Here is a 16,891-nt window from a genome sequence, read left to right on the forward strand (position 1 = left end):
ATATTATGTATTTGCATGTACATGTTTACAATTATTAACCCAGTGATACTGTACTGCATTAGATTGCACTTTACCTTACCTTCTCCTTGCACCTTCTTGATAATCTTTACTGTTTATATTTTTGTTAATTTGTATTCTATATATTTGATTTTCCACTTTGTACTGCAACTGCTGCACAACAATTTCCCTCAGGATACATTTTTATAATCTTAATATGAACTGAGAACACGGTATTCGTTCTGCAAAAGCTACCTGAATTAAGCAACTCATTAAAAAAACAACTTGTGCATTGTTTTTTTTTTATTCCAAAAACATACAAACACAGGCACCTGCAAGGTGTACTACATTGGAGAATCATTCAACAAAATTAACTGAATGAAAATATAAGCAGGAAGAACAGATTTTTCATAGAAGACATACAAATGAGAATCAAATGACGGATTATACATACTGCAGTTATGACCAGTCACCACCACCATAAGCAACCATACCACAGATTATATTTTCATATTTGTACCAGACATAAACAGTTCACACAGGCTACCAGAATTTGCAAATAATTTACACAAAAAAAGTGGCAAACGAGATCATTGCATTGAATGCATTAATGAATGTCATGTGCAGAATTAGCAGAATATAAAAAATAGATCTCTGGTGAATTACAGCAGTCTTGTCTAACAAACGGTTTAGGCTGTATCCTACAATGTAAGAATCGTTTTAGAATAATGTAAAAGACCTGAGTAGCATTGGCAATAACCCCAACACCAGAAAGAGAGACAATCCATTCTGCATTGTTATAGGCAATAATCTAAAGTACATATCATTCAATCAAAGATACACTTTAAGGACATGAGTCTTTGGTCTGAAATACTTTCTCCAGCTGACATTCAGAGATTACAAAAAGGCTAATGCACATAAACTTCCTTCTGGATTATCAGCTCCAGGTGGGATCGTACTTGGTCCATCCTGGAGGAGGGGCCAAGTAGATTCTCCGTCCTCTTGAGATGAAACTGACAACCCCTCTGTATCCTGTCCTTGGGACTCCAGACTTCAAGTCCTCCATGATTCCCAGGTTTTTGGCCAGCACTTTGAAACTATCCTTTCTAGTATATTGAAGGCGGAAGGGCCCAGTTCCTTTCAGCTGCCCTTGCTTAACATCTTCATATGTAACCAAGGGAGCGCTGTAAACTTCCTTCTCAAACTGTTCTCTGTACGTCTCCTCTTTCAAGTAACTCAGGTCTAACTTGGTGAAAGGCACAAATTCGGTATTCAGTTTAATGTAACGCAGGTACTTGTCATAGAATTGACCCAGACTCACTCCTTTCCGGCCAAAGGTTAAAGTGCGCGAGATCTCTGGGCGTATACAGGCACGGTTGCGGCGCTGCTCTGGCTGGCGCATCCAGTCATCCCAGAATGAAGCAGGCCACTTGGGCTCCAGCTCCTCCCACACCTCCTTGAGGAGCATCCACCCCAGGCCTGGAAAGAAGTCGGTCCTGTAGAGCAGGTCGGCCTTGCCAGGATTCACGTAGCCATCCCTGCCATTGTCATTCCAGGCCGACACACACCACAGACTGGGGTCGGATTTCAGGAGTGGCTGCAAGGCTCGGAAGTACTCAAAGAAGTCTGGCGCCACCTAGAGTAGGACATGAATAATTCAATATCAGTTTAACATGACCCCTGTCAACCAGTGAAATCAACTGCTTTAAGAATATAATAACTTAACAGCATTGTTTTTATATTGATGTATAAAAGAATGAACATGTTAATGTAACCTTGGCCATTTGAATCTGATGTAATACTAATATAAAAGCATTAACTAGAGCAATATGTTGCCACTAATTTGATGATGTGTTTACCTCGAGATCATCCTCCACAATCACAGCAGAGGAATGAGACAGGGTCTTGAACACTTGGTTGAGAGCCCAGCGGTAATGCCTGGAGATTTTGTAGTAACCCTGAAACTTCTTGTGCTCTGGTCGCACAGCGACATTTGACAAGTCCGGCTGTTTCAGATGAACTACTTGATTTCCATAAGAACGGATCACCTCAGCAGTTTCGGCGTGTCCACAGTCCTGACTCACTATGATCGGGAAAAGCTCCGCTGAAGGACGGAGCTCCAGGAGTTTGTCCAAGCAGCGCCTCACGGTGACCCTGTTGCAGGCGATTACCAGGATAGGAATGACAGGCTGATGCGGGACGTCGACCTTCTGTCCCTTTTTGTTTGACGGCTCCCACAGTGCTCGCTGATTCTTGATCTGCAGCAGGATTTTCCTCTGCTCTTCAAGCTCTTCCTCGAACGTGTCTGCCATTCGGAGCACATCTCCCACCATATCATTAGTGGGCCTTTCAGGCACTTCTTTCTTCTCTGGGTCATGCTCGCCCGGCTCGGTGGGCGGCGGTCTGCCCCACAGCAGAAGCACCAGTATGGCGTTCCAGGTGATAAACAGGAATGCGCCACAAAGAACGACAGAGCCTCTCTTGCGGAGCATGGCCCAGAAACTCAGAGGGAGGGAGGTTGGTTACAGGAGGACAGGGTGTGTGAATAGAAAGTGTTTTACAGACAATAGGAATGGGATACGGGACGGGCAGCCTGTGTATCATCACAAGCACATGGTAAGAGATCTGGAGTCACACTTTGTTGTGAAGTTACTAAAGTTATAAGGACACAATACAGTGTCGATCAGGGTGAAGATGGACGGAATACGAGGAAGGACAGGACTCATCTTGGTGTGAAGTTTCAATATCCTTTCAATATCCCCTTCCATCTGAAATAACAAGAACACAATGTACTTTCAGAAAATAAAGGTTGCAATAAGATAGATAGATATAGATATACATACTGTATCAACACTCAAATATCTATCAGAATACACTAAAAAATATACCAAAATACTACAACTAACATAGAAATATAACATTTATAAAATAGAAATAAATAAATGAATGGATAAAATATAAACATAGAATAACACACTACATACATCAGCAAAGTGTGCAAATTTGTTGCAGTTTTTGTTTTCGATTAAAAATGAAATGAGGTAGTATAAATACAAATTAAATGTGATAGTATAAATAAAAATTACATGAGGTAGTATAAATAAAAGTGACAACAAAGTGGCAAAAACATTGTTTTAAAAAATTAACATACATACTGTATCAACATTCAAATATCTACAGAATACACTAAAAATTATACCAAACTACTATAAATAACAGAAATATAAAAAAATTATAAAATAGAAATTAATAAATAAATGAATTAATAGATAAAATATAAACAAAGTATAGACATCAGCAAAGTGTGCAAATTTGTTGCAGTTTTTGTTTTAAATAAATGAGGTAGTATAAATAAAAAAATAAATGAGGTAGTATAAATAAAACTGATATGAGGTAGTATAAATACAAATTAAATGAAGTAGTATAAATAAAAATGATAACAGGTAGTATAAATAAAACTGATATGAGGTATTATAAATAAAAATTAAATGAAGTAGTATAAATAAAAATGATAACAGGTTGTATAAATAAAAATGATAACAGGTATTATAAATAACAAATAAATGAGGTAGTAAAAATAGAAATGATAAGAGGTAGCACAAATAAAAATTAAATGAGGTAGTATAAATAAAAATGATAAGAGGTATTATAAATAAAAAATAAATAAAAAATAAATAAGGTAGTACAAATAAAAATGATAAGAGGTAGTGTAAATAAAACTGATATGAGGTATTATACATACAAATTAAATGAGGTAGTATAAATAAAAATGATAAGAGGTATTATAAATAAAAAAATAATAAAAAATAAAAGAGGTAGTATAAATAAAAATGATAAGAGGTAATACAATTTAAAAAATAAATAAAAAATAAATGAGCTAGTAAAAATAAAAATTATAAGAGGTAGAATAAATACAAATTAAATGAGGTAGTATAAATAAAAATGATATGAGGTATTATAAATAAAAAATAAATGAGGTAGTATAAATACAAAATAAATGAGGTAGCATAAATAAAAGTGACAACAAAGTGGCAACAACATTGTTATAAAAAATGAAAAACAGGAAATCAGGTTATGTCAGTTTCTATCTGGTAGGAAGTTACTTCATGGGAGCTGGAGTGATGATTCACCAGAACTGTCTCTGATCGATCATCTCTGATCACCTGTGGCTGCCTCGTTAAATACACCAAACTGTGTGTTATTAAAGACATAAAGAACAACCTTTAACACTGACTTCTCTCTCTCTCTGTCCTGTCTAATGCTCGACAGACAGATCATACCTCTCTAGACTGTATAACTACTGTAGAGCTGTGAGGAGGAGCGTGTTGAAATCAGCTCCTAATCGTTAGTAATTTACCCTTTGAGCGTCTTCTTCTCTTTGGGGCCATTTCGTTCGATGACAACCGGTAAAAGTTGACCGACCGGAGACTCGAGGAAGCTGTTCTCTTGCTACAAAAAGCAACTTAACACCCCTTTAGTTTCTCTTGTTTCTCCCAAGACTGGACGGAGAGGAGGAGGAGGAGGAGGAGGAGGAGGAAAAAGTAACACGACGACTTCCTGGGTAGAGAGGGAGGAAGGAAGTCCCGCCCTGACTGACTGTCACCTTGAGAGAGATTACGCAACACAGACACGTGTTGCGAGCTAATTAAAATAAAAACAGCAGCCTTTGATGTCTTTGTATACATTTTATTGTCTGCTTTCACGTCGAAATATGGTAATGAAGAGAGATCCTATCCTAGCTAATTTAATAACATGCATTTTCTGCTTGAGCTGCAGAGAAGTACCCTCGGACAAAACCTGCCAAAATAAATTATAATAAATTTTAAGTTGCTTGTGTAAAGTGTCTGTGAGTATCCAGAAAAGCGCTATATAAATAAAATGTATACTTATTATTATTATTATTATTATTAATAATAATAAAAAAAATAATAATAAAAAATAAACTAATAAATACATGACTCGATAAATAAATAAATGTCATTTAAGGTCCCATATCATGCAAATTTTCAGGTCCATACTTGTATTTTGTGTTTCTACTAGAACATGTTTATTTTTTTGTTTGTTTATTTGTTTTGCACAATTTAAGACTATACAACATAACAAAAAAATAAATGAATAATATACTATTATTATATACATATATTATATTATATATTATTATTATTATATGGTAATGAAGAGAGATCCTATCTTAGCTAATTTTATAACATGCATTTTCTGCTTGAGCTGCAAAGAAGTACCGAGGACAAACCCTGCCAAAATTAAATAAAAAATAAATAAATTAATAAATACATGACTCGATAAATAAATAAATAAATAAATGAATAAATGCATGACTCGATAAATAAATAAATGAATAAATGCATGACTCGATAAATAAATAAATGTCATTAAAGGTCCCATATCGTGCTCATTTTCAGGTTCATACTTGTATTTTGTGTTTCTACTAGAACATGTTTACATGCTGTAATGTTCCAAAAAACACATTATTTTCCTCATACTGTCTGTCTGAATATCCCTGTCTTCACCCTCCTGTCTGAAACACTCCATTTTAGGCAAGGCAAGGCGTGTTGAGCGGCTCTCTGCAGAGCTAATTAAATTAAAAACAGAAGCATTTATGTCTTTGTAAACATTTATTTTCTGCTTTCACGTCGAAATATGGTAATGAAGAGAGATCCTAGCTAATTTAATTTAATAACATGCATTTTCTGCTTGAGCTGCAAAGAAGTACCGAGGACAAAACCTGCCAAAATAAATAGAAAAATGAATAAATGAATAAATGCATGACTCGATAAATTAATTAATTAATTAATAAATGCATGACTCGATAAATAAATAAATGTCATTAAAGGTCCCATATCGTGCTCATTTTCTGATTCATACTTGTATTTTGTGTTTCTACTAGAACATGTTTACATGCTGTAATGTTAAAAAAACACATTATTGTCCTCGTACTGTCTGCCTGAATATCCCTGTATTCACCCTTCTGTCTGAAACGCTCCGTTTTAGGCAAGGCAAGGCGTGTTGAGCGGCTCTCTGCAGAGCTAATTAACAAACAGAAGCATTTGATGTCTTTGTAAACATTTATTGTCTGCTTTCACATACTGTGGCGTCGAAATATGGTGATGAAGAGAGATCCTATCCTTGTATGGAAGTTTTTATTGGACTTTATTGGTTGTAACCCACAGAAGACATTCCACAAATATATACCATGATCTGCAAATATTTCACTATCCACAAACATGTATTTTTGTATTTGTGTTGTGTAAAGTCACATCCACAAAAATACAGGGCGATTTGCAAATACGCATAACTTACTCTGTAAATATGTATTTATAAGGTTAACATGGAAAGTGATATCAGATAGCATTCCACATGTAGAAATAGATGCACAAATGTGTAGATATGTGCACATCCTTATAACAGGTGGAACGTGTATACAAGTGACCTTATACTGGCACTGAATATTTGTTTAGATCTATATTTTTATCCAAAAATAATTTCACAGTAAAAAATAAAGCAAACATCTTAAAAACACAAATGGATAGAATAAGTACAAATCTTTCAATGATACAGTTTTTAATCGGACATTATTTGAATATTTCCATTTTGAGAGATGTTATAGGCCTATTTTACTTCATTCCATGTTTGCAAAATAAGTTTTTGTGCAAATAAAATGTACTGCAATTATTTTAATTATCCACCAGGAGGCCTAGAATACCTACTTTAAGTAAAAATGTACTACAAACAAAGCATGTGTTTCATGTTTCTCAGGTATTTATTGTTACAGTATTGCTTACTTTTCTTTAAAGCAAAAAAAAGCTTTAAAAAAAACAACCAGTTGTTTTCTTGTATCTCTGGGTTGAAGTCCAAATGTGCTTTGTGAATTGTGAAAGCCAAGTAAAAGTCAGTAAACAAGGTTAGATCACTGAGTGTGTGTGGGCTATTTTTGGTGCTGAGGACTTGGGACTCTCAGTCAGGTCTGTCTTCTGGGATCATTTGTCCAGAGTCGGAGTAGTCCACGGAGGAGGTGAGGTCTGTGGGACAGTGGGTTCGTTTTGCCTGAAAGAGTACGTAGGCCAATGCAATTATTTCATATGGTTTAATACAGTAACATAAACACATATAAAGCATCACATTAAAGGGAGGTGTTTTGAAGTGGGGTTGTATGAGGTACTTATCCATAGTCAGGGTATTCCCTTCAGTAGATGACGGTCTGCACGCCGCCAGTTTGGAGAAGTAGACAGGAGTTGCCGCACGGGAGCAAAGCGATGTATTGCTGTGGACGGGGCCAGCAGCAAAACATATTTTCACCGCTTTACCTTGCCCTGAGACAAACCTTTCCAACTGGGAACTGTTATCTATGCCCTCGCCAAAGCTGCCAGACTCCATTCAAATTTATTTATTTTTTTATCTCACGGAACACTGGGGTTGCTGGTCTACCGCTGCCTCAATCGGTTAGTGTGTCTGTGCTGTTGTGTGACTTTGGTTAGTTCGGATTCACCAAAGTTCTATTTTTTTTAATGGTTGCTTTGGCAAGAGCATCTGGATAACGGCTTGAGTTCCCCGGTCAGAAACATAGACTGTATATAGCTGTCTCATGGCAAGGTAAACCGGAGAAATTATTCTAAATATAGCGTGCACTTAAACTGATACACTGCCTATGGATAGGCCTATCTCAGGCTACCTCATATCCTCCTGGGAACCGAGTAAAAAAAGAGTCTTCCAATTACTTGTTTTGTGTGATTTCCTTCATATTTAGGGTTAAAAGAAAATCTTACAATTTAGGCTTTTTAACTTTATTTTTTATTTTACAGCACGTCCACTGTAGTGGACCACAGGAACATTTCAGTGTGAAAAGACTAAAACAAATGAACAGATTATGGCCATAGAGTGATATTAAACCAAGAATACATTCAACTTGATTAAAAAAAAACTAATGCCATATCACTGGAAAGCCTATGATGTCACACCAGGGGTTGATAGAGTAAGTCAAAAGAGTAAAAGGATATGCATGTGGACAAAATGTCCACTACAGTGGACACATGTCAATGGGCTGGTTCTCAGGAGGATATACAGCCCCACTTCAAAACTGAACTGAACCTGAACTATCCCTTTAAAGGGACTGTTTGTAACTTTTTACAGGTATAAATCTACCGGGTCGGTGTCCCATGCACGCTCGCTTATGCGCGCCCGCTTATGCGCGCCCGCTTATGCGCGCCCGCTTGTGGCCGGAGTCACTGCTCCTCTGCCTGCTTCCCTTCACTCACACAACGCGCGCGTTCTCACTCCACCTCACGTTCATGCGTGCACATTACACACTGCAGAAGACTTCGTGGCTCCTGAGAATATCTAGTGAATTTTCAGTGGACGTTTGTGCAGAAATAACTGCTGCAGCTCCTCCAGACCAAAAGAGGTTTCCCGTGTCTTGTGAAGTGACGGAGCTCCGCAGCGAGAAACGTAATCGTCTCCGACCGGCTGCCGGTGTCTCCCTCCGGGCGCAGTAGGGAGGCGATAACGTTTCTCTTTCTGCTTCAGCCTCGGAGGCTGAGGTAGGAAAAGCCAACACTAGGGTCAGCACTGATTCATGGAGAGACCTTCGTCTGGTCAGCTAACATTACTGCCAAGCAGCTGAAATATAGAGTGATATTGTGGTTTTAGCTGACGTGTGTCGCCTCACTGTTTTGAGCGATGCTCGTTCATGTCTATTTAGAGCGAGCAAGCGCGCGCATGACGCTGACTTTCATTGACTTAACAGCCACAGGTGTCGCTGTTAACAAGCATTTCTGAAAGTTACAAACTATCCCTTTAAGTCTCATGAGGCTCACCTGGAGGGTATTGTTCCTGATGTTCTGATGCTGCAGCACATCATCATCACCATCCTCATCATCAGGTCTGCTGCTGGACATCCACAACACCGCCAGCTTCAAACACATAAACTCTGACACCAGAGCAGTCAACGACAAGCAGGTGCTCCTCAGAGTTGTCCAGCCAGTTAACACGAATGAAGGTAATTGTCCTGCATGTTCCATCAATCTTCTGGACGTGATGGACACTTTCAGGACATCAGCTGGGAGTTCACTACTACTTTCCTGAATAAATACTATTTTACACATGTGTGTTTCGTATTTAATCTTGTGGATCATTTGAGAGCATCTGTCTGTTCCTGGCAGCAGGTTATTAGATGATATCAGTCTGCGCGCCAACTGACGCACCAGCGCGTTTTGGACACCATTACGCACAGCTGAGCGCGCGTCTCCTGCAGATTGCGAAAGTTGTTTGTGACATAATTTATTAATTTCCCTGGCATCTTTTCCCCTCAACATTGCACCATCTACTCGGGCTGATTTATACGCCACAGTCAGTCTTCTTCCCACCACAACATGCAGGTCTCCTTGGAGGAAAGCTTCCCACGTTGAGGCATGGTTTGCCCGGCTGGACTCAGCTGGAGAGCCGCCAGTCAGACCGAGGCTTGCAGGCCTCTTGGTCGGCGGATTCCTGCTCCAGATATTCCCCCGACACCGGAGAACAGCCGACAGGGCCGAGGCGGAGGGAGTGGAAGCCATGGTGGTCGATAATATCCAGAGCAGACCGCTTCTGTTGCAGGACTTTAAGGTCTCCAAATGTTCAACCCCCCTATCCAAGCAGTCACATCATGCATAGAGGAGGGGGGTCTTCTCTGCTGTGGTGCACCAGACCATATTTGCCTCGATAGTCCAGGAGGGGGGGGCTCAGATAGGCGTGTCTTGGGCAATGGTGGTGGGAAAAGTACTCAGAAGTAGTATAGGCCAATAACACACTGTAATAATACAGTGTTGCATCTGCAGAAATATCAGCAACATCGACACTGCATCATATTTTACAAACTGATCACAGTGGTGGAATGTAACTATATTTACTCACACTACTGTGTTTTGAGATACTTTATTTAGGTATTTCCATTTCTCCTACTTTGTACTGTACTTCTACTCCCCTACATTTCAGAGAGAAATGTATTGGCCTACTTTTTATTCCATGGTAACTTTTCAAATTTGGCATTTAAAGGTCCCATATTATGTTCACTTTCAGGTTCATACTTTTTTTTTGTGTTTCTACTAGAACATGTTTACATGCTGTAATGTTCAAAAAACCTTTTATTTTCCTCATGCTGTCTGCCTGAATATGCCTGTATTTACCCTCTGTCTGAAACGCTCCGTTTTAGCGCATTTTGACGGAATTGCAACGGAATTGCATTGCTAGGCAACAGCTTGGGTCCATGTGTACTTCCTGTCAGCTGATGACATTCACATACACTGCAACCAGGAACAAAGTGGGACACATTTAGAATGTTTACGTTTAAAATCATGTCAAGGGTCTAAGTGGAATAAAAAAGTATTGAAATGTAGTGGAGTAGAAGTATAAAGTGACATAAAATGGAAATACTAAACTAATGTGCAAGTACCTGAATATTGTGCTTGAGTAAATACACTTAGTTACTTTTCCCCACTGTCTTTAAAATCTATATTTGTCGGTTTTAGCAACTAGTTATTGCAATAAGCACATTACTTTTACATGCAACATGTATTCTGTTATGTTTAATTCCCTTGAAGTTTAAAGGTGGCACTCAGATAGATAAGTTAAAGGGCTGCAGGAAAGACGGTTGCAGTTTGTTGCGGACTTTACGTGTCACATGTTTTGCCCATCCCACACCAAATATTTGAATGGCATATTAACCTACAAGTGACTGACCTGCTACATGTCATTGCCAATAAAACTGATGTCAAAACAACTACCCTCCCTGAGTGGGTCAGGAGGAAGGCCACCCTGTTAACTGGTCTGTTTACACCACCAGAGGGTCAGGTGTCTGAAGAGGACATTCAGTTTCCTGAAAGGTATTAGCCCATAAACATGTTTTGATTACAGTCAAAAGAGGATAAGTGTCAGGGAAATGGACAGGAAGTCCCCACTATACTGCACTCATGGAGAAGAAGGACTAAAAAAGGTTGTGTCTAGAAAGTAACACCCAAGTTACGAAGCTGATGGTTAGGGCATTACTCTCGAATAGTTAAGGTTAGGCATTGACCTTGAATGGTTAATGTTAGGCATTGACTTCAAACAGTTAAGGTTAGGCATTGACTTCAAACAGTTAAGGTTAGGCATTGACTTCAAACAGTTAAGGTTAGGCATTGACTTCAAACAGTTAAGGTTAGGCATTGACCTCGAATAGTTAAGGTTAGGCATTGACCTTGAATGGTTAATGTTAGGCATTGACTTCAAACAGTTAAGGTTAGGCATTGACTTCAAACAGTTAAGGTTAGGCATTGACTTCAAACAGTTAAGGTTAGGCATTGACCTCGAATAGTTAAGGTTAGGCATTGACCTTGAATAGTTAAGGTTAGGCATTGACCTCGAATAGTTAAGGTTAGGCATTGACCTCGAATAGTTAAGGTTAGGCATTGACCTCGAATAGTTAAGGTTAGGCATTGACTTCAGATAGTTAACGTTAGGCATTGACCTTGAATAGTTAACGTTAGGCATTGACCTTGAATAGTTAAGGTTAGGCATTGACCTTGAATAGTTAAGGTTAGGCATTGACCTCGAATAGTTAACGTTAGGCATTGACCTTGAATAGTTAAGGTTAGGCATTGGCCTTGAATGGTTAAGGTTAGGATAGGTCGTTGGGCAGCGAGTCTCAAGCTAGTTTTTTTGCAAGGTTTTGGAAGTTTTCGTAATTTGGGGGTTACCTTCTAGACATGACCCTAAAAAATGTAATACTGTCATAAGTGGTATTAATATTATTTAAATTAAAATGTGTTTCTGTTTATCACAATGAAACAGGTCTGAAGTATTTAGATTGAAAAGTTTTAGAATATAAATAGTTCCAATGGCATCTAAGAGAAAATATGGTAATAAGTATACATGCTTAACTGCTGTTACGATTTTAAGAGGGGGTTCTTGGAAAATGTTCTCCCGTGTAAGGGTCCCTGGCCCCAGAAAGTAAACACCTGGTTTATAGAAATAAAGTTGTCATCATGTGTTTTAGAAATACTGAGCAATGAGCATTCAAAGTCTAAAAAAGCTTTATTTATTATAATAAAAAGCCCATTCTTTTGAGTGAAAAGAGAAAATACTTATATACAAATATATAAATCATCTATGGCTATGTACAATGAGTTGGTTTACAAACAAAAGTTGTAAGAACAAGAAACCCTGAACTGATTATGGAAACCAGCCAATCAAAAGATACGCACGTCTTTAGTTTAGCACATTTCAACATTTACAGCTTATTAATCATTATGGACAGTTTATTCGTACAGTATTTCACAGTAATCACAGACATGTTCAGGAAAAGAGTGGCTATATTGCCCATGTGCAACTTTGAGCCTGTGTCCTTCGTTTAAAGACGACCTATCATGCTTATTTTCAGGTGCATACTTGTATTTTGGGTTTCCCTGATTGGTCAGTTGGCCCACTCTGTTGTGATTGGTCAACCGAATAAAAAACTCTTCGGACTCCGCTCCAGCTCCGCTCTAACTAGCTTTGTTTTAGGGCATGCCAAACTAGCTGCTAGACAGGTATTATGCAAATATGTTACTTGGTGACATCACCACGTTACAGAAGAAGAGACAGGTCTTCAAGCGAGGCATTTCAGGCAGTTCAGGAGCATTGTTTCTGTGGGGGAGAGTACCTCCCTTTGGCGTGGACTTTGTAATTTTGCAGATCTTTTACATGAATAAAAACGATATAACACACTAAAGGAAAGGGGAAAAGGCACAAAAGCATAATAGGTCCTCTTTAAAAAAAAATGCTGCTGCCCTTATTTTCCTTCATTTCTTCACTTCACTGAACATGACCTGACCACGTCCCAGTGTTTTGTTTTTCCTTCACCAAGAGGACAAATGAGGGCAAAAGGATCACTGAGAGTCACAACAAGTTTTGTGTGATAATCTCTCCCTCCGCTTTAGTCTCATCTCTACAGCCTGTCCACCCCTGACTCCCCTCAGGGTCTCGACCCTATATTGGATGGACCTGGGGGACCTTGTGTCGTTTGGTTCGATGCTTGATCAGGCCTCCGTTGAATGACATTCGGTATGATCACAAAGGCCAGAACCCCCACCAGCATGAGCGCCACAGTGATGGTGATGATTGTCCCCACCACGATGTAGTAGCACTGGTCCGAGCGGAACAACCTGCGCAGGCGACCTCTGACCCTGCTTGGAGGCCTTCCTACGTGCACCACAGTGGTTGGGACTATTCCCTGCTCCAGTGCGCTCAGGGGGAGGTCACCCCCTCCTGTCGCCTGGCCATCCTGGCTCTTTTTAGGCAGGGCGAGGATATTAGTCTTGGTCGGGATGCTCTGAGGAGGGTTCTTCAGGAGCAGTTTGCCCTTGCTGCGCTTGAATCGGATGGACAGGGCCCTTTGCATGTCTGGTGGCAGCTTGCCTATGATCTCCTCGTTGTTGCCCAGGCGGGGCAAGTCCTGGCCGTGGGGGAGCTCGGTCAGCTCACGACACACGGGGCACGACAGGGTCTTCAGCTCAGGAGAGGTCACGTTGATGCGAGCGAGGCACTCCAGGCAGAAGGTGTGCCCACACGCCAGCAGCTTTGGCGTCCTGAAGATGTTATCGTACGAGCAGAAACACACAGCGCACTCAGTCTCGTCCACATCGTCTTCTTGCGGCCTCCTCCTGTCGCTGTCTCTCTCTCTCCTGTCTCGTCCCCGGGCCTCCTCACTCCTCCCCCGCTGCCTCCTCTCTCCATGGTGCCGGTCTCGCTCTCGCCTCCTGCTTCTCTCCACCCTCTCCGAGTCAATACTCCTCGATCTCCTCACTTTTGCAGGCTTCTCCTTCCTCCACATGTCCTCCTTGCTGTTCCTCTCTTTCTGGCTAAGATTTGGTTTGACGTTGGGGGCCTGTCTGGCTCCATGGCTGTGGCCCCCTTCGCGCCTGTGTCTCTCCGCGTCATCACTCATGTTGGGGATGATGTTAGAGGTAGAGTGCCGGCTGGAATCTGGAGCTGTGGAAGATTAAAGCTGAGATAAGTTTAACGGCTCCCAGAAACCAGCAGAGCAGGAAACAGACTGGAGGAATGTACCTGCACGGCCACACGGCCATTGCTGTTTCCCAATGATGAAGCAATAAATAATCTCTTGCTTAACTAACATCTCTATTGTATTAAAATGCTATCTGTTGATTTTATTTGATCTGTTCTACATGCATGTGGTGCTTTTGCCTTGATAAAGAGTCGCTGTATTTGTTTAATAGGCTTTCCTGCTCAGAAATCATCAGCAAACATGAGAACGGCAGATCTCGAAGTGCTTCAAATAAGGAAATAGGGAACTTTATGAGGCTGCAAACTTAGTCTGTTGAAACCTGTAAAGTTAAACTAAACCAGGAGACACAGCTTCTTTGTTTTGAAATGTCATAGCAAACATTCCATCATACCCATCCGTCTTACAAAGTCAGTCATTAACTCAAAGTTTTTACCCTGAAGAAGGCGCACGTTTCATATTTTAGCAGCTGATATTCTTTCAAATTGTAGAAAATGCATTTTGATATTTGCAACAAGTTTAGCTGCACAAGTTTCTGTTCATTAAGGGTTTACAGGCTTGAATATAAGTGAAGTTAGCTAAAAGCAGCAACTTCTATTATGCCAAAGAACAAGAAAGTAAATAATTGCACAGAACTTGTAGACGCTCACTGACCTGATGAGGTAGATAAATGTCAGATCAAGTCGTCAGAGGTGACCTCACAAGTAGAATAATCCTTTTGTGTGTCAGTGCAGTATAAACTTGCACATCACCAAACTTCATTACTAAAAAACAACAACTTTAAAGCTTTACTCTGGAAGTCTTTTGGTCTCTCTGCAGTCCCTGTTCTCCTCTTCTGTCCGTATCTCTCCTCTTATGTTGTTTTCTAATTGTAACACAGCACTACCTCCTCTGAACCCTCCTCCTCCTCCTCCTCCTCCTCCTCCCTTTCTCTCTTCTCGTCAGACCAGTTGGACCAGCTGTAGTGAGCCAGTTTTTTTTTTTTATTGTGTCTGTATCTGTCTCTCTTATGTGTGTCCACTCACACATGCATATCATGCTAGTATAGTATCACTCTGCATGTGATTACAGCTGCATTTTCTTATTAGTTAATTAAACTTCAAACTAATATGTATCAGCTTTTGTTGTTAAACTGAGCATTCAGTATCAGATATGGTGTCAGTGGCATGAAGGGTCAAACGGTAGAGAAGCACCTGAATGTTTTTTGTTTTTTTTGCTCTATGCGACTTTGTGCGTGATATGAATCAAGAAAAAACAGCAGTGACTGTTGGGAAAATTCCACTGTCGCTGCATAAAAAGACAAGGCTTCAGTAGTGTCAACACTACAGGTACAGGCACTTCATACCTGTCATACCTCCACTACGCTCTCTGGGTTTACCAGCCAAACAAGAAGAGCTGCGTAGCTTCACCTTTCAGCACTTCACAGTCCCAGTTACTCCCTTTTCCATCTGAGCTTTTTGAATGACACCGACTGACAATATAATGCATGTTTAAAGCCAGAAATGATAAAATTATTAAGAGCATTAAAAAAACAGATACGTTTTGTTTGCTTTGTCAAACAGCTCATATGTTGTATTAAAGGAGTATAAGGGAGTATTAAAAAATAGATGTCACATCTGTATCTTTTGTGAGAATTGGATGTTTTTTATGCACCGATATTGATTTTGTAAAATATCAATAAAGAATGCACACAGTCTTTGTTGCAGTGGTGGAATGTAACAAAGTACATTTACTCATGTACTGTACTAAAGTAAAAATTTGATGTATTTGTACTCAACTTGAGTATTTCCATTTTATGCTACTTTATACTCTCACTATGCTCAGAGGGAAATATTGTACTCGTTACTCCACTACATTTATTTGACACTATTCACTTTACAGATTTAGATTATTAATATATAGTCAACTAATGATTATGATGTATTATTATATAAATTAAGCTACCCAGCAGTATATAAAGTAGTTGAAATGAGCTCCACCATTACCAGATGCAACATTAGTGATGCTCATTAACCCTCTGAGACCGACAATAGACCTGTTTTTGTCTTTTTTAAGGTGTACAGGAGGTCTTTAGGGGGAGATAGCAGGTCAACAGTAGATGTCACATAGAAGTGGTGTACATCATCTGAAAGCTGGGAACCTGAAGATTAATATGAGATGCAGCACTGTGTGTTGTTGTTGTAGTCACAAATCAGAAATAAACATGAACTAATTAATTAAAATGAATTGTGAAAGTGTATAAGGGTTTAGAACATTATGATAAAAGTATATGATGTCCATTCCCATGCTCTATTATGTCTCATGAATTGTTGCAGCAATTTTTGGGGTGATACCATTTCTTACACATTTGTTGCTAAATTTAACCGTTTTTTACCACTCGAGAATAATCCCTCCAAAATACCACATTAAGACACCAAGACCTTGAGGAACACCGTAGAAAAAGCCATGCTGTGATTTGGCATCAAAAACGTTTGACATTTGGAGATCTCTGCAAGAATTAAATTTTTCTGCAATTGGATGGCGAGCACTTGTGTTGTGTAAACTGCTCAGAAAACCCCTTATTGTCAATCTAGCTAGGAAAGCCATCCATCCTCTGAATGCTCTAGGTCTCTAGTTTGTGGCTGTAAAGTTTCATGAGGCTGTGATTATCCTAGAGGTCACCACAGGTCATTTTATACAGTGAGGTCAAGTTTAAAAAAATTATCTCACTACAATGAAATGGCTCCTATGGGGACTAACATCATCACACATGAATACAGTTGGGCTCATTGGATCCACAAGAGTCTCAGCTTTACAGTGATACCCAATTTATGTGATTCCAAGACTGTTTAGGGACCCCAGTATGCAGAAATATTCAAATTTCTA

At 39.6% G+C, this 16,891-nt stretch overlaps 2 protein-coding genes across 2 annotated transcripts; both read right to left on the reverse strand.

Annotated features, from left to right (window-relative positions):
• Nucleotides 1–287: 287 nt before the first annotated feature.
• mgat1a (alpha-1,3-mannosyl-glycoprotein 2-beta-N-acetylglucosaminyltransferase a) lies at nt 288–4,556 on the reverse strand. The gene is made up of 3 exons (XM_074652800.1): nt 4,355–4,556; nt 1,857–2,765; nt 288–1,633 (listed from the first exon to the last, which is right to left on the reverse strand). Exons 2-3 carry the CDS (start codon nt 2,487–2,489, stop codon nt 935–937), a joined length of 1,332 nt encoding a protein of 443 aa, XP_074508901.1. The 5' UTR covers nt 2,490–2,765; nt 4,355–4,556; the 3' UTR covers nt 288–934.
• An 8,291-nt stretch (nt 4,557–12,847) lies between these two features.
• On the reverse strand, nt 12,848–14,880 carry rnf183 (ring finger protein 183). Its single transcript, XM_074652797.1, has 2 exons — nt 14,681–14,880; nt 12,848–13,992 (listed from the first exon to the last, which is right to left on the reverse strand). Exon 2 carries the CDS (start codon nt 13,946–13,948, stop codon nt 12,977–12,979), a length of 972 nt encoding a protein of 323 aa, XP_074508898.1. The 5' UTR covers nt 13,949–13,992; nt 14,681–14,880; the 3' UTR covers nt 12,848–12,976.
• Between the last annotated feature and the right edge of the window lie 2,011 nt (nt 14,881–16,891).

The sequence above is a fragment of the Sebastes fasciatus genome, chromosome 12 (assembly GCF_043250625.1).
Source record: "Sebastes fasciatus isolate fSebFas1 chromosome 12, fSebFas1.pri, whole genome shotgun sequence".
In the NCBI taxonomy this organism is placed as follows: domain Eukaryota; kingdom Metazoa; phylum Chordata; class Actinopteri; order Perciformes; family Sebastidae; genus Sebastes; species Sebastes fasciatus.

What these genes read in the sequence shown, in the direction of transcription:
- mgat1a (XM_074652800.1), bottom strand. Translation starts at nt 2,489, where the DNA reads ATGCTCCGCAAGAGAGGCTCTGTCGTTCTTTGTGGCGCATTCCTGTTT. An exon ending in TTGTGGAGGATGATCTCGAG is followed by an intron (nt 1,634 to 1,856) that starts GTAAACACATCA and finishes GTCCTACTCTAG; the next exon opens with GTGGCGCCAGACTTCTTTGA.
- rnf183 (XM_074652797.1), bottom strand. Translation starts at nt 13,948, where the DNA reads ATGAGTGATGACGCGGAGAGACACAGGCGCGAAGGGGGCCACAGCCAT.